At 64.2% G+C, this 18,833-nt stretch overlaps 3 protein-coding genes across 3 annotated transcripts; 1 reads left to right on the forward strand and 2 right to left on the reverse strand.

Annotated features, from left to right (window-relative positions):
- Nucleotides 1-529: 529 nt before the first annotated feature.
- On the reverse strand, nucleotides 530-3,575 carry CHLRE_03g191450v5 (uncharacterized protein). Its single transcript, XM_001691997.2, has 3 exons — nucleotides 2,224-3,575; nucleotides 1,770-1,925; nucleotides 530-1,531 (listed from the first exon to the last, which is right to left on the reverse strand). Exons 1-3 carry the CDS (start codon nucleotides 3,373-3,375, stop codon nucleotides 1,145-1,147), a joined length of 1,695 nt encoding a protein of 564 aa, XP_001692049.2. The 5' UTR covers nucleotides 3,376-3,575; the 3' UTR covers nucleotides 530-1,144.
- Nucleotides 3,576-3,637: 62 nt separating this feature from the next.
- CHLRE_03g191500v5 (uncharacterized protein) lies at nucleotides 3,638-11,375 on the reverse strand. The gene is made up of 18 exons (XM_043061184.1): nucleotides 11,117-11,375; nucleotides 10,602-10,743; nucleotides 10,124-10,253; nucleotides 9,789-9,867; nucleotides 9,464-9,532; nucleotides 9,106-9,174; nucleotides 8,852-8,929; nucleotides 8,372-8,474; nucleotides 7,476-7,576; nucleotides 7,224-7,314; nucleotides 7,051-7,083; nucleotides 6,860-6,888; nucleotides 6,636-6,732; nucleotides 6,414-6,455; nucleotides 5,884-6,027; nucleotides 5,581-5,664; nucleotides 4,664-4,900; nucleotides 3,638-4,448 (listed from the first exon to the last, which is right to left on the reverse strand). Exons 1-18 carry the CDS (start codon nucleotides 11,170-11,172, stop codon nucleotides 4,050-4,052), a joined length of 1,983 nt encoding a protein of 660 aa, XP_042926313.1. The 5' UTR covers nucleotides 11,173-11,375; the 3' UTR covers nucleotides 3,638-4,049.
- Nucleotides 11,376-11,855: 480 nt separating this feature from the next.
- CHLRE_03g191550v5 (uncharacterized protein) lies at nucleotides 11,856-18,797 on the forward strand. Its single transcript, XM_043061185.1, has 8 exons — nucleotides 11,856-12,848; nucleotides 13,144-13,245; nucleotides 13,359-13,694; nucleotides 13,948-15,282; nucleotides 15,541-15,812; nucleotides 16,099-16,228; nucleotides 16,472-16,738; nucleotides 16,917-18,797. The coding sequence occupies exons 1-8, from the start codon at nucleotides 12,210-12,212 to the stop codon at nucleotides 17,517-17,519; spliced, it is 3,684 nt and encodes a 1,227-aa protein (XP_042926314.1). The 5' UTR covers nucleotides 11,856-12,209; the 3' UTR covers nucleotides 17,520-18,797.
- The last annotated feature ends 36 nt before the right edge of the window (nucleotides 18,798-18,833 follow it).

An 18,833-nucleotide genomic window follows, 5' to 3' on the forward strand; every position in this document is an offset into this window, starting at 1 on the left:
CACGCCCCCCTCATGCCCGCCCATTGTTTGCCTCTGCCAATCCTTCATTTGGCACGCACGCAATTTGCCCTGATGGCCGCCTGACCGTTGTGGGCGCGGCCACTGACGCCATCTCCGTTGCTGCCAGGGCCGCCCGCGCCCTCACCTACATACCAGCTGGACAGAGCGCGCATGCAGGCCTTCGACACCATCTACCCATCCTCCCACGACACACACAGGGCGCTGTCCCGCCTCACCGCCAACCTGCAGAACTATCAGTGATGCACTGATGCTCTTACGCCCCTTGATGCTAAGCTGGTGTAGAACGCGGCTGACAGAGGCCGGGGGTTAAGCGCAGGGCTGGTGGACGCCAAGGGTACATATAGCTGCCAAGCAAGGGGGTGCAGCGCGTGCCTAGAGGCTAAATGCCTTCTCCACGTGCACTATCTGCTGATGACCGTTGTGGACGTGGCCACGGACGCCATCTCCGTTGCCTAAATGCTTTCTTCACGTGCACGGCTGCACGCACATGTGAACTGACATGAAGGCGTGAGGCTATGATAATACTCCGCGCAACTCATGATAGTGGTGTGCAGCGCTTCACACCGGTTCAAGCGCACGTCAGGTCTTGTCGTACTGTAGTACAGTACGTGTTGGCATGTGACATACAATAATGCGGAAAGGTCCTTGCGCATCTCTTTCACATTTGCGGGTGGCCATCAGCACACGGTGTCACACCTCGTACAGTCTCCAGTTCAGGCTCAGTGTAACATGAATAGACAGCCAATCCTCCTCAAGGGCTGTTGCCCCGCCCGCCCGCTACTTGGCGCACTGCGGCGCACTTTTCTGCGCTTCCCTACTTCGCGCTCGCCAGTCAACATCCTCGCCAATCGTGCGGCCACAGCTATGGACATGCAAACTGTCCTGTCTCGCCCATCCCATATCGCAAGGACACCGCATCACTTTTCTTCATGCGCGGCTTACATCGCGCGCTGCACAGCACGGCATGCATGTGTCTTCCTGCTGAGCCTAGCTCATCTACAACCAGGCATACCTCTGCCCCAGTGCTCGCACACGTGCGCTCTCGCCCACCACCCCGCACGCCTAGCCTCCACCCCACCCCAAGCCCTCACGACCCCCCCCCCCTCACCCCACCGGTGGCTGGCTACCGGATCACGATGTGCGCCGGCACCACGCGATCCGTCTCGTACTCCGACACGAACCCGCAACTGCGCTGCGTGACGTTGGCTCCACCCACCACCTCCCAGTTCTCGTCGTCCCCGGGGTGCGCCTGGTCGCTCGCCTGGAGCCCACTGCCGCCGCCGCCGCCACCCGCCGCCCCGCCCGCCCGCCCCAGAGCCGTGTACCCGGCGCCTAGCCCCGCCTCCCGCGCTATGTCGAACACCACCGAGTCCAGCAGCGCCAGCAGTGCGCCGAAGCGGTAGAGCTGCATGTCCAGCTGGTTGGCCTGCTGCAGCGCCGCCCAGTCCTCGGCGCCCGGCAGGCCCCGCGCACCCACCTCGTGCAGCTGGCTGCTGGTGCGCGCGTGCACCTGCGCCGGGGAGGGCGGAGCAGGGGTGGCAACGGCACGGGCGTGTTTGAGGGCACGCGACGAGCAGGCGGCGTGGTGCGGTGCGTGTGGGTGCTGTGGGCATCCGAGGTGTCTCTTCGCCCAAACTCCCCTGTCCGTTGCCATGCACGGCGGTGCCGCCCCTTCCGGGCCTGGGTTGGCTAAACCACCTTCCCCAACCCCTTCCCCACGCCCCGACCCTCAACCCTCGCGTTCTCACCTCCCCAAATCCCAGCGACCAGCCCACCGCCATCTCAAAAAGCAGCGCGTTCATGTCGGGCTCCTCCAGGAGCAACAGCACGTCGAACTGCAGCAGCGCCAGCCGCGCGGTGGCCAGGTGCGTGCCGTTCAGCTCCTCGGGTGACAGGTAGTACACCTAGGAGGGTGGGGACACACAGCGGCGGCGCGGGTTGCAGTCGTGGGGCACAGCGATGGCGAACAGCGGTCCAGCGGGGCGAGGCAGGTGTGTGTTGCGGGAGGGCGGCAGCAGTGCATTGTTCCACATCCCCACCTCCGCCCTGTCCGATAGCGGTCCCGATGGCCCTCAAATTTCACCGCCCACAGCCCTCTCCCACCAAGCCCCACCCCATCCCATCCCATCCCATCCCATCCCATCCCGCTCCGCTCCGCAGGCACGCCGCTGACACACACGCCGCTCACACACACTTACACACCTGCTCTCCCAGCAGGCTGCGGATGTAGTAGTTGTGTGTGGCGGCCGGCAGCAGCTCGGCCCAGTGCGCGGCGCCGCGGCTGGGGAAGAACGCCGCCGCCTGCTCCTTGAAGTGGTGGTCGTACAGCGCCCATACCCACATGATGTGGCTGCGCAGCCGCGTGTAGGGGTGCCGCAGCTGCAGCACGTTTAGGTTGCCGGGGCAGGTGTGCACGTTGCGCGGCGTGGCCTGCGCACCGTACAGCGTGAACTCGTTGGCGGCGATGTTGAAGCGCCGCCGCAGCATGAAGCGCTTGCGCAGATTGCAGGACATGTCGCGCCGCAACTTATTGCCCCAGTTGGCGAACCAGGGCGTGCGCAGCCCGGTCGGCGCCAGCGAGGTGTGCAAGGAGTTGTTCACCCAGCGGGGCACGTCGTCGAAGTCGCGGATGAGGCAGTTGCGCCGCGCGCCGAAGGACTCGGTGCGGCAGCCGTTCAGCTTGGCCATCTGGCAGAAGCTGGTACCGCCGGCCTTTGACACGTGGAAGAAGTCTATGACGCCCTTGCGCGCCGCGCCCGTGCGGTGCAGCCGGAACAGCTGCACCGCCAGCCGGCCCACGGCGGCGCTGGCCGCGGGGCTGAAGGCGCCGTAGGAGAGGCGGCGCTGCACCAGCGCTGCCAGGATGACCCGGCGCAGCACCGGCCAGCAGAGGTGCGTGGGCAGCGCCGTCACCTTGGCAGTGAGGGCGTCCACCGCTGCAACCAGGTCTACGCGCGCCCCCGCCACCGGCCGCTCGTTCTCCTCCGCCAGCGCCCGCGCCGACACCACGATGTCCCAGAACGCCTCCACCTCCACCTCGGGCACGCGGTTCAGGCTGGCGTTCAGCTGCAGCGGTGCCGCCAGGAGGAACTCCATGGTGGCGACGATGCTGGGAAGGCTGACCTCGCCAATGTCATCCGTGCCGTTGCTGGCGGTCCGATTGACCAGTAGCCGACGCCACAAGATAACGTCAAAGTCTAGTGTCCCGTTGCGCCCTGATGACGCCTGGGCCGCTGCATCCGCGCTCTGCTGCGCCCACGTTGATGGCGATGCAACAAGAAACACCAGCGCCAGGATCAAGCCCCCGCTGGTAGATTGGATGCATCTACGTGTGTCACTGTTGCTGTACTTCATTCTGCCGCCTGCCTATGTTTGAGCGCAAGTCAAGCTCATTTCAGCTCGCAGCAAGGGACAGCCAAGTTTCTACCTATCGCTTGTTTCATACGTATACAGGTCATCAAATGCCTCAAATAATTGTGCATAAGCATAAGTAGTCAGACCAGCTGCTGAGCAAAAGTTTAGGAAGTCGCTCGGGAAGTCGCACTTTGATAACCATGAATTCCATCATTCCAGCGAACAATGCAAAGGTATACTTGCACACGAAAGAGGGACTTATGCGGGCGTGCCTGAATTTCGATTGAGAAGCCGTTCCGTTTTGGCGGGGATGGACGCTAACCCCTGTGCTAACGCCGCTGGCACGCCGGATTCTACGAACTCCGCGCCACTGCAGCCACGCCATTGAACACACCTGCCCTGCTCCCCTCCGCCTCCATCAACGCATGTCACGCAGACACCGCACCTTCGGCATCAGCCTATCCCCGAGAACTGATGTGCTCTGCTAACCCCTGCACCAACGTCGCCACGTCGAACTGCCGTACCTTGAATACGGTAGATAGCAAGAATGATCCCGCCAAAACACAGTGCAACTTGCAAAAGTAGTCTGAGCTAATTCCGCTCAGTGCCCGTAATGCATGCCATGCGTTCTGTGCCGCCTTGCCTTGCAAACACACACGCTTCCACACACAGCCTCACGCGCCGTCGCCCATGCGCTGCCGCTTGGTCCGTGCCGAGCCTTCCTGCAGCCCTGCCTCATCCGACTCGGCCTTACCCGCCCGCCCCTGCCCAGGACCGCGTCTCCCCTTCGACCCTCCGGCGCCGTCCTCCACCAGGGCCACAACACCCGCCTCCTCCCCCGCCCAGGTCGCCGCGCCCGCCACCCGGCCTCGCGTGGGAGTGGTGTCCGCCGCGCCCCCGCTGCCGCCGCTTCCTGCGCCTTCGCATGGTCCGGCACCCGCAAGATCAGACGTGCTGGTCGCGCCGTTGGCACCAGCCGCTGTCGTGGCAGCCACCGCAGCCGCCGCGGCCGCAGAGGCGGCTGACACCGGCGCGTGCGGCCGAATGCTGGCCTGCACCTGGTGCACGACCACCTGTGGCACCACAACATGTGTGTCGCGGTGTGGCTATGGACGGGCGGATGTGTTTGCCATTCATACTTTTGTAGTGACAGGGCAGGAGACTGTGAGACGCAGGAGGGATCAGGATGGCACCTGGGGCTGTTCACCACAACCTGCCGGCACCATCCCACAAAACACAGGCCCTCCCCCGGGGGCCGCCCTCCGCCTCGCTTGCCGCGTACGCTCACCTCCCGAGGAAACAGCCCCGGCAATCCGGCGCCAACACCTCCCAATCCCGCTCCAGCCCCCGCCAGTGCTTCCGCGGCCCCGGTGGCGCCGCCGGCGGAGCGGCTGCGCGGCCGCACAGGCGTGGCCAGCTGCGCGCCGCCTCCGAAGTGCACTGTGGCCCAGTTGTGCAGCGCCGCCTCAATGGCCCGCACGTAGGCCGGCTCCTGGCGCGGCGTGAACACACGCAGCACGCGCTCCTGCGCAGCGATTGGGGGGGGGCAGGCGGTGGCCATGGTGTCGGTGGGGTACGTGATGCGGCTCCGCGAGCATAGCGCGCAGTGGTTTGGTCCGCCGCAGGTGCGCTGTGGCACCGCCCGTGCCGCACTGGTGCTGCAATCCACTGCGGCACGGCAGCCCTACTCACAGTCCACCACCCGCCTTCTGCGCACCGCCCCTGCACCCGTATCGGCCACGCCCCCCCCCCCCGCGCGCGCCTTTCCGCTCACACCGTTTGCCTTTTCCCTTTTTGCACATGCGAACGTCCCGCCCTGGCGCTGGTCTCCTCCTCGGCGCCCGGGCTCCCTTGATGTCTTCTAGGTGGGTATTCAACGTGTGCCTAGTCTGCATTGCTAGATAGAACGTGCGTGCGTGTGTTTGAGCCTGGGTGGCAATTTCGAAGGCGGCTACCGTCAGCACCGCCCACACGCGCAAGACCGAAGAGCTCATCGCCTTCTTTCTACCGGTTTGCGGGATGTTTTGCTGGGAACCTGGGAACTCGGTGCTTTTCGGGAATGGGGACCATTGTCGCGTGCCACTCCGTTGTCAAGCATCGCCCACGCTCTCCTCCTCGCTCTATTGCATTGGGTTTGGTTTAGTATGGGCTGGTATCTACAACCCCCGCCACGGCCCGCTCCCTCCCTGCCCCCCTGCCGCGCACCTGGAAGAAGTGCGGCATGATGCCCACCACCTGGTGCCGGGCCGTGTGGTACTTGCCGCTGCCGCCCTCCTTGAAGAAGCCCACCTGCCGGTTGTGATGGGCGGCGGCAGGGCAGCAACAGCAGCCGCAGCAGACCAGCAGCCGGCACATCAGGGCGCCATGCAGGAAGCCAACTCGCGCCCGTCCGGCGAACACCCCACTTTCACGCCCCTCTTCCATACTACCTCTCACGGCAACCCACTTCCCTGCCCAGCTCCGCACCCGCCCCTCGCGGCCGCCCCCACCCGCCCCTCGCGGCCTCACCCGCTCCACGGGGTTGTCTCCGCCCATGGTGTGGTCGATCTTGTTCTCGTCGCACACGATGTCGGCCGGCATCAGGCCGCCCGGCACGTCGCTGCCGCTGTAGTGCGAGGCCAGCTCGGCGGGCGTGAAGCGCGAGCGGATGGACTGCGGCGGCGGGTGGGGGATCATGGCCGGCGGGCAAGCCGAGCTTGTCAGCTGGCAGTCGTGGCAGTGGCGGGTGGGCAGGTGGCGCAAGAAAGAGGCGCATGAACCGTTTGGCGTAAGGGGGCGCTGCAACTGGCCCATGCAACCACTGCCGAGTGATTAACGGCGCATCGCCGACTCCCTCCTTTCACATCCCGCATCGCCGACTCCCTCCTTTCACATCCCCCCCAGCGGGCTTTCGTCTTCAGTGTGAATACAGACACGCGCACGCACACACACACACTCTCTCTCTCTCTCCTCACACGCACGAGACCTCGTTTCGTTGTGTTTTTCACACACACACATACCACACACACATATGCACATACACCCGCACGCACGCGCACCTCCCAGCGGCTGTCGGCCAGGTACTCGGGCGGCACCGTGAACTGCGGCAGCAGGCGGGCGGGGGGAGCGGGGCAAGGGCGACTGACGTGTCGAGGGGCAGGGATCGAGGTCACAGTGCACTGCGCGATACACGGGACATCAAGTACAGGGGAACCCATGACCCAATCTGTGCAGCCATGCATTTACGGCACATGTGCGAATGTGTCAGCCGGGCTGCGCACCTGGTTCCCGAAGCGGTACAGCTGCCGCAGCCGCAGCTGCCGCACGATGCCCTGGGCCGCCTTCAGCGCCTGCTCCTCGTCGTCCTCCAGCTCGCCCCTGGCAACAACAATAAGATGAAAGGCAGGTGCGACATACACGCTCGGGCGGGGCAAACGGTTTCCCGTTGACGAAGAGAATGCTGTTTGCAAGGTGCTGACTTGCAGCTCGGGCCCAGCAGCCTCACCGGTGCAAGCGATGGTAATGTTCAATGGTCTGCAGTGGGTGCATGAGGGGGCGCGATGGGCTGGTTTGAAGGACACGGCAGGCGGTTGCGGCGGCAGGCCCGACCCGACCTGACCCGACCCGACCCGACCTGACCCGAAACGAACCGAACCGAACAAGCACACGTCCCCTCAGTGCCGCAACGCGCCTCACCGTGAGGAGCGTGTCGTCCAACGAGATAAACTCCTGCGGCCAAAAAGACAGCGAGTTGTCGGCAGAATGGCGTGGGCTCGGCCCTTCCATGGCCAGCTGGGCTGGCGTGACACCCATGCAGATGCACGCCGGCGCGGCGTGCACCTACTCGCCTCCACACCACGTAACCCTACCTCGGGGGAGTGCAGGCGCTGCGTGATGCGCAGCAGGGGCTCCGCCGCAACCAGCGCGTCGACCGCCATCATCTCCACAGCCTTGCATTTCCTGACAAGCACACGCAACCCATGACAGAGCGGCAGCATGGAAGCACGGAAAGGCCGCAGGCAAGCACCTGACCGGCGGCGCTGAGTCAGCGAGCTTTCGTAAACTTGTGAAGACCGCCCGCGCTGTCGCCGAAGCGCCCGCCCCGCTGGCCCGGCTCGCACCTGTTGGTGTAGACCTTGCGGTGCATGGCCTCCCGCGCCCGGAAGATGTCCAGTATGTTTTCATACTGGCACCAGTCGTAACACAGCTCGTCGTCCAGCACCTGTGGAGAGGGCGGGTGGGATGGGCAGAGCGTGTACATGTGCGCTGGGGGTGCTGCATTGCCCTGGCGCCGCCTTGGCCATGTGCGAAGCCGGGCGCCTCTAATGCACGTTGCACGCGGGTGCCTATGCATGCAAGTACTTGAGAAACACGTGCGCGCCTTATGCGAGTGTATGGGTGGGTTTGCATGTGCGTGTGTGTGTAACTACGGTTTCCATGGGTGCCTCCTCGAGTCTCGCAATCGAGTACTTGGAACACCCTGTGGCAGCGCGGCACACCAGGCTCACGCTGCGCGTACCTCCTGCCCATAGCGCACACCTGCCCTGGAGTCCACCGGAGATAACGCGCCAACCCTGGACCACACCAGTGACCTCAGCAGGTCACTATTGGCCAAAACACCGCAGGCCCGAGCGTGTGATCCACCTCTAGCACCAAACTAAAAAGGACGGGAAGCGAAACCCAAGCACGCCAACCACACCGACACACACCGACACACACACCGACAGACACACACACACACACACACACACACACACACACACACACGAGCGGGTCGCTCTCTCTTAGCCTTCACCTCCAATGCTTGTGGCAGCGCGCAAAGCAGGTCCCCATACATCACCGCTAGGATGGGGTGCGTGGCGTCTATGCCCTCTCAGTTCATGCGTGTGCGTGCGTGTTTTGAAGGGCACAAGGTAAGCAAAGCGCAAAACCAATGTGCCCGTGTGTGCGTGTGTGTGTGCGTGTGCGTGCATGCGGAGCAAACACGCGCATGCAGCCCCACCTCCGCCCCCCGCACCTTGATGTACTTCTTCTTGAGCAGGCTGTCGAAGTCTCCGCCCACCCGCACGCCGCACATGAAGGCGTCGCGCTTCAGGTAGTCAAGCTTGTCAACGTCCACACTGATGCGCGGGGCCGGGGGAGGGGCACAGCGCAATGACATACAGCGACAGGGCGACACAGCGATGCATGACACAGGGTGGCGAGGACAGGGTGGCGTGGCCGGTGCGGGTGCGGTTAGGGGCTTGGTTGGACCGCAAGTTGGGCAGCGCGATTGGCAACAGTGCGCAGCGGGGGCGCACATACGTAGCATTGCGGTGCTGTGCGGCCCGGGCACAAGCACTTGATGTTTCAACCGTCTGAGTGGCAGCTTTGCCAGCCAGCAGAAGACTCTGTGCGGCTGCACAACCAACCGGCAGCAGCCCAGCTGCTGGCCCAGCTTTTAAGCCCGCTCCGTGCGCCACCTACGGCGCGAGGCGGTCCAGACCCTGCTGCTCACCCGTTGCGCTTGTTGGCGACGATGTCGAACAGGAAGCGCTGCCCCGGCCGCCACAGCCCCGCCACCCCGGCGTCACCCCTGCGAGGCGTTGTGGCGACACAGCCGCGCATCAGTGCACGCAGGAGCGACACCCGACAAGTTGGCCCCACACATGCCGCTTTCCGCATTGCTGCACATCGGGAATCACAGGACCAGCCGCCCCAACCCGCGGTCCCGAACCACCGAACCAGGCGCTGCTACAACACGCCACTCACGCCTGCGCCGCCGGGTGCAGGTGCGCCGGCACGCCACGGATCAGGTCGGTGATGCCCTGCACGTCAGCCCTGTGTGCAGGCGCAAGTTTGGAGGCACGTACAACATACACAAGTATTTTTTCGTCAGCCCTGTGTGCAGGCGCAAGTGTGGAGGCACGTACAACATACACAAGTATTTTTCCCCTCATGCCTGTTATGCGTTACGTGATGACTGACGCACAAAATGCACCGTGCACACGGGCCTTAGCACGTGTTCACAGGGTATGCAGTTTGCCCGGAGCTGGACCGCCTGTAACACCAAGGCATCGCAGGGCCCAGACCCTCCTTCGCGCTGAGCAGTCAAGGCCCCGGTGCTCACGTCGAGAGTCCCACGTCATAGTTGTCGGCGATGTGTGTGAGGATGAGGCCTGACATGTCCTCGTGGTGCCTGCAACGGCGCACAGCGGCGGAGATGGACAAGGAGCGAGGGCAGTTGTCTCCGAGCCCCAACTAACCGAGCCCGACAACCCAACAGGTGTGTGTGGGTTAGGGTTGCCGCCAGGCTTCAGAACTTGAAAGCTCCCCCGCTGACAACAACACGCCCCAGGCGCGTGCCGTGCCCGACCCACAGCCTGACGTCCCTGACCGGCCCCCTTTCCATCGCCTCGCCTCACCCCCGACCGGCCGCGCCCTGCCCCCCGCACCAATCGGTGATGCCGCGCCGCTTGAGGAAGTTCTCAAAGGGGTGAGACAGCGGCCCGTGCCCCAGGTCGTGGCACAGGCCTGTGTGCGCAGAGGAGTGCCGGCCCAGAGGTCCAACGCACACAATGACGTGCAGCGCGGCTCCGTATCCGTCCCTGAACCATGGCCTCTTCATCGCATCGCAGGTAAGAACACACATGCACGACTGTCTCCAACCCGCCACCAGCGCTCCTCCTGAACGCGCACTGCCTATCGCCCAGCACCACGCCCACTGCCTGCCCCTTGCTCCTGATTCCTGATTCTCACGGCATGGTGCCAGCAACCCGCCGCCGCCCACCTGCCAGTGTGACCAGCATGACGTGGTGTGGCTCCATGTCCACGTCAGCGGCCCCCGCCCCGGCCCCGGCCGCCGTCCCGGCCCCCGCGCCGCCCTGCCGCTTGAGTATGTGGCGGGCCAGCTTGGCGGCCTGGAGGTGAAGGTGAAGGTTAAGATGTGTGTGTGTGTGTGTGTGTGTGTGTGTGTGTGTGTTTGTGTGTGTGTGCGTGTGTGTATGTGTGTGTGTGTGTGTGATATGGCGGGGGTGGTCGTCCATGAAAGGGGGGCGGGAGCACAGCCCCGAAACGTGTTGGGTGCGTAGGAGGGGCAGGGCCTAGGCATTGTGCGGGCTGCTGCTGCTGCTGCTCCCGCCGTATGCCACCTGGGTCTGCCCCCATCCGTGCCGACACCGCTGTCCCATCCCATCCCGCACTCGCGCTGCCATCCTCCTTGACCACCCTCTCCCCTACCTGACGGGTCACACGTCACGCCTCCCCACCTTGTACGCCACACCCAGGCTGTGCTCGAATCGCGTGTGTGTGGCGCCCGGGAAGACGAAGTGCGTCACACCTAGCTGCGACAGGCTCCGCAGGCGCTGGAACGGCGGCGTGTCAACCACCGTCATCGCGTAAGGCTTGAGGCTGTGGATGGAGCGGGTTGGCGAAGGAGATTGGAGTCCAGAAGAAGTGTTGGCTGTTTCCACGCGCCCCGGTCCGGAGCATGTGCAAGGACTGGGAGATGCATGGCTTGACTGTTGCGTTGCATATTCCGGTAGTGGGGGCGTACAGGAGGCGGCCCCTTTTCTCCCCCCCACACACTCCCTTAATACACACCACTTGCCCACGGCAGGGTGTATCTGTTTCTATTACTGTCCCGTTGCCCGTTGCATAATTGCGCAGGAAGTGAGGCAGTGCTGGTTGCGCTGTGGTGGGCAGTGGCCGCAGCGTTGCCGGTGCCGTTCGCTAAGGAGGGGGTGTTGCACTGGGTAAGAAATGCGGGCTGAGGCTTTCTCACCTGATGGAACCATCCACGCAGTCCCGGATAATATGCGAGCCGTCGTCGATGCTCATTGCCCTCGCCCCAAACCAAATATGAACTGGGATGGAAATGGTACCGCCCGATGGCACCGGGTAGGCTCCAAAGGCTACATCAGATTCACCTCATCATTGTAATCGATGAGTTTTGATACTTGCCCGAGCTTGCATGCTTGTGCCCGTCTGTAAAGCTCAGTGTAAAGCTTGCGGAAAATTTCTGTGTGGAACAAACTGACGTTTATGTATTTTCAGCAATGCTTTATTTTTGGATGCATAGCTAACAAGGAAGTCTCCGTGAGCGTGTGGTGGGGGCGCTGCCCTCATTCATGGCGCCTGCGAAGGCACGGGTTTCGGGGCGGAAAGGTCTGTGCACACCGTCGCCCCATGAGCATGGCGAATTGACGGCTTTGAAGGGTGCAGAGGGCAGGCGATGCGAAGTGGTGTATGCAGCGGCGGCAGCGCTAGCAGCGCCTTGCAGGGCCTTGCAAACCTTTGCAACACAAGCTGGAGGCCACGCTGGAGGCCTGCCCGGCTATCGAGGGAACTTGTTGTAATGCTTACTAGGGGCTCGCGCCAGGGCTGCAAAGTGATTTGAGGCGCAGCAGGGCAGCGGAGCGCAGGCGTGCCACCGGGTGCCACCTGTGTCACCGTGTGCCACGGCCACGGAGGGCCACGGCTATGCAAGGCAGTGATACTAGGATTGTCCCCTACTTTCCCCAGTAATCCCCTACTTCAGAGACCCGACTGGGTGAGGATTGCAATAGCAAAGTATTTGATGTGCGAGAATGCCTGCGATCGTGCTGAATTTGCAGCTGAATGATGAAATGGGACCCAAACCACGCCGCACCGTTTTCATCCATAAAATGATCGAGCATTACAGTATGTTTCGTCAACAGACCCATGCACTGTGAAAAATCAAGTGGTTCCTGGATTCAGCTGCAGCTCTATATATGTAATGCCGCGGCGGAATGCGTAATCAGTGTTCTCAGTTAGTTTCAAAGTCATTTCGCCTTTAGAATATTATGCATGTGAGACGGCGCTCCGCCACTAACATCTTTTGCTTTCGTTGACGGATGCGCTTCCACACAGTCGGCAGAGGCAGCACGTCACTGCTGGGCCGAGCTCTTGAGGCGGACGATGAGGGCGATGCACCTCCCGCCGATGTGGGCTGCGGCGGCTTGGCGGGCGCGCTGGCTCGTCGGCAGCGGTCGGCGCTGGTGGCTCTGGCCTGCCCCGACCTGCCGCCGTCGGCCCTGTCCGGCCGCGGCCTGCACCTGCAGGCCCAGCAGCGCGCCCGCTGCGCCCTGGGCCGCCACGAGCGCGCGTGCGTGTCGGGCTACCGTCCGCACCTGCGTGCCGCCGCCACCGCGCGCGCCGTGATGGCCGTGCACGCGGGCCTGGCGACGGATGAGGCCGCGGAGGCGCGGGAGCGGCAGGAAGTCGAGAACCTGCAAAAGGAGCACCAGATCTGGGAGCGGCTGCTGAAGGCAGCCAAAGAGTATGCTGTTGCGAACAGAGAGCTTGACGCCGCTTCTGACAAGGACAACAAGCGCGCGAGCAAGCTGAGGAAGCTTGGCGAGGCGCTAAAAGCGGTCATCGCCGCAGTCGAGGCGATTGACTATACAGATGTGCTGAACGAGCTGATGCAGCAGACTCCTTGTGGGCCGGTTGCGGAGGCGCGACAGTCTATAACTGCATGCGGCAGCATGCTGGTGGGTGTGGGCGGGTTGCCCGGAGCCATATGCACCGGGGAAGTGCACGGGTTCCGGCATTGTGCTGGAGTGAAGGTGCTGGGCATGGGCGTGTGGGCGGGCGCCCGGCCGGCGAGAAAGAAACAGACGACGCCAGTGATAAGGGAGGCATTGCTTGCATCGCGTAGTCCTTTCAGCTTGGACCGGGTACCGGGCTTTGCGGCCACCACGCGCAACCTTCGGCGCCGCACCGCCCGGGCCCACGGCTGACCGGATGCACGTGTTGCTCCACCTTGCTCCATCCTTGCCCGCGCAGTACCGGCCAATGGAGGGCGTGGCGATGCCCGCCTGGCTGCAGTCGTGGGAGGCATTGCACCTCGACCCAGCCCGCGCGGCGCTGCTCCTGCACTGTCACATGGTACGAGGCGCGGCTCGGGCTGGTTGGCGGCTGTCGTCACGATTCCCGTGAACAAGTCAAGGCGCCCCTTGTCCGTGAGCTCATGGGCGCTTGGGAAATTGTGTCCCTGACAGGTCCTGGCAAAACCGGCGGTACCCTACGAAGAGCTGGCAGCGGCGCACGCCACTACAGTGCTCGGCCGGCACGTGGAGCAGCTGGGACGCGTGGAGGTCAGCTTCCTGCCGGCGGGCCTCTCACAGCAGGGGCACCAGGCGGCCGCGGCGGATCTCGCGGTGGGCCTCTCGCGCTACTGGGGCCGGGCCGTAAGCGGCGCTGCGGGCGCCGGTGGAGCTGGGGTCGCGGCTGGAGGTTCCACGGGCGCCCAGAGCCCGAGCGGTGCGGAGGCGGCGTCCGAGGTGCTGCTGTGCCCTGAGGTGATGGTCCTGGCGACTGTGGTGTGGGCCGCACAGGTGCGGGGCTGGGGTGATGACAGCAAGAGGCGGGGAAAGCTAACGGTTGGTTCATTGGCCGCATCAAACACGGCGGCGTGGCCTTGCATGTTGCCCCGCTGATTTTAAACTCCGGAGCGCTGCCCCTAGCATGTATGGTACGGCATGCCGCCTCCGCCCAACAGCGTTTTCTTCGTGCCTCTTGTGGCTTGCCGGGCACGGCGGAAGCAACCCCTCCCCGCTGCTCCTGTGCGCTGCACCCCCACGGCCCCAGGCACTGGTACTGCGCGTGATTGGGGACGACGACGGCGCCGCCGGCGCCACTGGAGTGCTGGCGGCGGTCACGCGGCCGGCTGTGCTGCTGCGCGTGGCGCGCGTATTTAGTTCGGAGCTGCTGTTCCGCACGCCCGGCGGCCTCGCGACCTTTCTCTTTCGCACCGCGCTGCAGTACCTTTTCTCCATGCCCCTGGCCACGGCGGTGGAAAACCTGCACAGCAGCGGCAAGGACGCCGCCGCCGTTGCTGCCGCCACCGCAGCGGCAGCGGCGGGCGCAGAGGGCGCGCAGCAGCAGCTAATGGAGCGGCTGCGCCCGCTGTACGTGTCGGAGCGGGATGGCATCCGGGCGGGCGTGAAGAGGCAGGAGAAGGAGGTCCAGGACACGGCCGCGCGGCTGCTGGGCGGCAGCTTGGCCGCCTCGCAGGCTGTGGCTGTGTCGCCGGGCGGCAGGGCGGCGGCGGAGCTGGCGCAGCTGCGGGAGGAGCAGTTCAAGATGATACGGACGGAGTCGTGGTCCCGGCTGGCGCAGCGCTTGACGGACGCCATCTTCAATGCGCCATGGCCAGCAGCGGTGGCAGCGGCGGCAGGAGCGGATGAGGCGCCGGCAGCCGTCAGAGACGGTGGCGCTGTGCGGGCGCCTGCGGCCGCGCTTGCGCCTGTGCCAGCGCCGCCGCCCACGCCAGTGCTGATGCTCCCGCACCGCGCCCGGGTCGATGTTGAGTTGAGGGGCGCCGGGCACGATGCGCGGAGCGGCAAGGCCAGTGAGGCCCAGCTGCGGGCCCTGTTCCACTGGGCTGGGCAGGAGTCCATGAGCAGAGAAGCGCTGGCGCGGGCGATGCTTGGCGCGCTGGCGCCGTGCTGGGAGGCGAACATGGGCTGCACGTCGTGTGGTGCCGCCGCGCCGTGTACCAGCAGCTTGACGGCGTGCGACCCCACCTACAGCCCCGGGCCCCACAGCTCGCTGGTGCTGCAGGGCTCGCCCGCCATCTGCTACAGCCTCGCCCGCACCGCCGCAGTCAACTACGTACTGGACAGGGTGGCGCGGGGGATGGCGGCGATGCAAGTCGCCTTTGAGGTCCACGATGACGCCTCCAACGCGACGGGATCAGCGGACGCGGATGCCGATACGCCCCATCCGGCCTCGACTGCCAGTGCCGGCGGTGACTCAGGCGGCACTGTAACTAGAGATGCGCTCATTTTTGCCAACAAGCTGCAGGCACAGCTGCCCCGGTATCAACGCGCGGTTGGCTGGCCGCTGGTGGTGACGCTGTCAAGCAGCGAGGAAGAGCGGGCGGAGCACGCGCGCCGCATGCCTGCGGACTTGCTTATGGAGGTGCGTGTGCGTGTGTGTTTGTGTATGTACACCATGTGACGGGAAAAGCATGCGCGTACATGTGTTTGCGAAGGGGTCTACAAGTTTTGTGGTACTTTGCTCCAGCGCGTGCGTGAAACCGGCCTCGTGGTGGGCGGGGCGTGTACGGGCGTGTAAGCGATATGCGCTTCATCCCGGCTGGCCTCACCCAACGTACCTACCAATGCATAAGGCCTGCACGTCGTAGTTACAATTCCATGCTGCCGTCCTCCACTGCAGCTGCCGCCCCTACGCACGGAGCCGGACATCCCAGGGCTGCTGCAGCAGCGGGCCTGCCTAGTCGCCACGTGGGCCGCACACCAGCGGCCATGCTCGCAGCCAGACCAGCGCTCCCCGGGCCCGGAGACAGGTGTGGAGCCGCCGGACGCGGCGGGCGCTAGCGCTGCTGCGCAAGCGCCATCACCGGCTGGCGACTGCTCGGCGGCGGGCTTCCAGGAGGCTGTGTCTAAGGCCATATCTGCGGCGCCGCAGGTGCCTCTGGCCGCCGGCAGGTACGTGCGCATGCGGCTAGGCGGGCGGTGGATGGTGGCGAACGGGCAGAGTGGAGGGCCTAGGAGCCTGCAGCTGTGCCGGCGGTGGTGGCGGTCTGGTGGTGACGATTGGATGCTACAGCGCTGGGATACATGGGGACGGCTTGTTTTCAATGCATGGGAAGGCAGGCGTGGCTGCACGCACGTGAGCTGTCCTATTTATCGCGCTGCCCTTCACATCCACAGTGCTTGCTTACGCGCTCGGGCCTGTTTCCTTGTGCTGTTGTGCCCTGCAACACCGATGCAGTGATGACACCATGGCTGCCTTCGCGGTGCGGCGACTGGACTCGGAGCTGCAGCGGCGGCCGCTACGGGCCGCGTGGCTGCAGCCAGCGAACGGAGAGCAAACGACTGCGGCGGCGGTGGCGCTTGCGGAGGTGCGCACACAGCTTACCCATTGCCATTGCCCATCACCATGGTTGGTTGTACATGTGGGCGTACGTGTATGTAGCGTTACTTGCCGGCAAAGCGCCAACGTGTTCCGCGTCTTGCGCGGAATCCCAGCTATCTATCCTGCACGCGCATTGCGTCTTGCGCGCGTCCCGTACAGCAATGGTTCGCATCGTCATCTGCTTGGGCGTGTGCCCACCCTGTTTCGTCCTGACCTGCCTTACTTGCAGCACTCACACCGCCTGCGCGCCAACGCCGCGGCGCCGCGTGAGTTGGTGGTGGTGCCGCTGCTGGATGACGCGGCTCTGCGCGACTCCGACATCGCGCAGCACCTGGATGGCATAGCCTGCCTGGTCCTGCGGGCTTTGTCTGAGGCCTTGACATTTTTAGAGGACGAGGAGCCGACAGCGGAGGTTGAGGAGGCGGCCGCGGCTAAGGATGAGGATGCCGGGCTTGGGTACATGTACACGTGCCGCGTTCAACACATGCATTGGCAGGTGAGTTCCCTGCGCGCGGGGTGCTGAGATCGTGCGTGGAACCCACTTGGCTTGCAGCTCCGCATGTCGCGAGCGCTCTCTCCCTCCCGCTTGCCGTCCATGTGCCTCCACTTGAAAGGCCGGGCGCACCGCTTCGTAGCTTGACACGTGCTGATGGCTTTGCCCCCGTCCCCCGCAGTATCACCTGCCGCTGGCGCTAAACCGCGCCCTTTGCCGGCTGGCAGGGGTGCCGTTTGACCTCATCGGTTGGACGCTCTCCGACCTCAGCCAGACACTGGCGGCGGGTCCTGGCGGCTGTGAAGCGGCGCAGGAGGGCGAGAAGCTGCTGAAATTGCAGATGCAAGTGGTGGACGCTAACAGGAAGTTCGTAGACCACTTGTTTATGCGAATGGAGGGATTCATCGAGGCGTGCTCAAGGCAGCCGCCGCAGGCGATGGCTCAGGCGGTGCAGGCGACTTTGGAACCGCTGAAGCAGCTGTGCGGCGCGCTCAACGACATCATCAATGTCTCGGACTCGGATGTGGATGAGGCGGGCGACGCGGAGGAAGGTGCGGGGAGGAGTGTCGGGTCGCGCATAATGGCCCCCGACATCTTCGGTGACCTGGTCCCGTCGGCGGATGCGCGGCACCACTATGGAGGCGCGCTCGGCGCCTATGACTGGGACAGGAAGCGCACCAGCAAGCAGGCCCTGCAGCTGCTGGTGGCGGAGGTGGCGCCGGGGCGGCCGGCGGAGCTGCTGGCAGGTACGCAGGCGTACCAGGCAATGGATGACCTGGACTAGGCTGTAGGCCTCGAGGGGGCGGGCACGGCCGGGCCGTCTGGGTGGGAGCTAGTGTAGCCGTGCCTTTACAGCCAGTTGACGCAGTTGCGGGCCAGTTTGATGCCATGGAGGAAGGCGTCGGGCCAGGCTTGAAGCCTTGAACGCACCTGGTGACCTGGCTACCGCTAGCGCGGGGTAACGGAGCTTATGCGCTGGGTGGCACTCTGAGAGGCGTAGCCCCTTGACCCTGACCCTGACCCTGACAAGGGGTGTCAGCTTAGTACAGCTGGAAAATGGGCTGAGCCCCTAGAGCAAGGGATGTGACGATGGGTACCGGCGACATAAACAGCACCCTTGCAAGCCCAGCGGGACTGGCAAAGGGGCATACCAAAGGCACCGCCACGCCCTGTCCACGCCACTCCACACATGAGCCCGTGATACCTCATTCCAAATCCCTCACAAGGACCACAAACGGCTAGTGGGGCTCGGGCGCGTGATCCGGGGCCGCGACATAATTAAGGCGGGATCGGCACGCATGGTTCGGCTGTTGCACAAACTTTCGACATTCTTGCCCCAAGACGCTTGTCGTCGACATATTTTGATACATGGTTGTAAGATATTCAGGGCCCGAGAGCTGTACTCGCGGACTGAAGAAAGTCAAGATGTCCATGGACTCGCGAGGTCGCTTCTCGCTCCGGCCGAGTTTTCCCTGCCGCCTATTTTTCTACAATAGGGAATAGCAATTAATAATACGTGGCGCTCACGGTTTGTGCCAGTTTGGCACTTTTTGGCAATCCTGGGGCAATCGCTTCGCTCGGGGGGCTCAGCCCAAAAACGGGATGGGGGCTCCGGCTGGGGAGGGATGGGGGGTTCGGTGCGAGCTGGTGAGCTCAAGGGCGCGTGTGCTAATTGACACGGAGGAGGATGGCGGCACGGATGGGCGCGAGGTCAGCGCGGAGCAGGGCCTGCACTTACTCGGTGACGACGTACCGTAATGCCGCATTGCCTCGTGAACCGGCTGGTACTCCCGGCGGGCGGCGGCTGACTGCGATAGGGAATGATGTGATGATACGGTGCGGACCCTTGGACCCCCAGTAGCGACAGTGCGTTCTGGGTGGCAGCTCGCGCCCTTGCTGGCGTTGATTTGGATGGGGGCGCTGGCGTAGCTGTCGCAACGATGATCGGATTAGTATACAAGTCATGCTTCCTCGAGTGTTGCAGGGTGCCGCGCCCAGTGTGCGATGGGGGCGCCAAAACGTGGTAAACTGTGGCACAGGCGCAATGCCGATCTGTCATCTGATTCGACACTTTCACACGTAGTGCTATCCGGTACAC

Source organism: Chlamydomonas reinhardtii, chromosome 3 (assembly GCF_000002595.2).
Source record: "Chlamydomonas reinhardtii strain CC-503 cw92 mt+ chromosome 3, whole genome shotgun sequence".
NCBI lineage: Eukaryota > Viridiplantae > Chlorophyta > Chlorophyceae > Chlamydomonadales > Chlamydomonadaceae > Chlamydomonas > Chlamydomonas reinhardtii.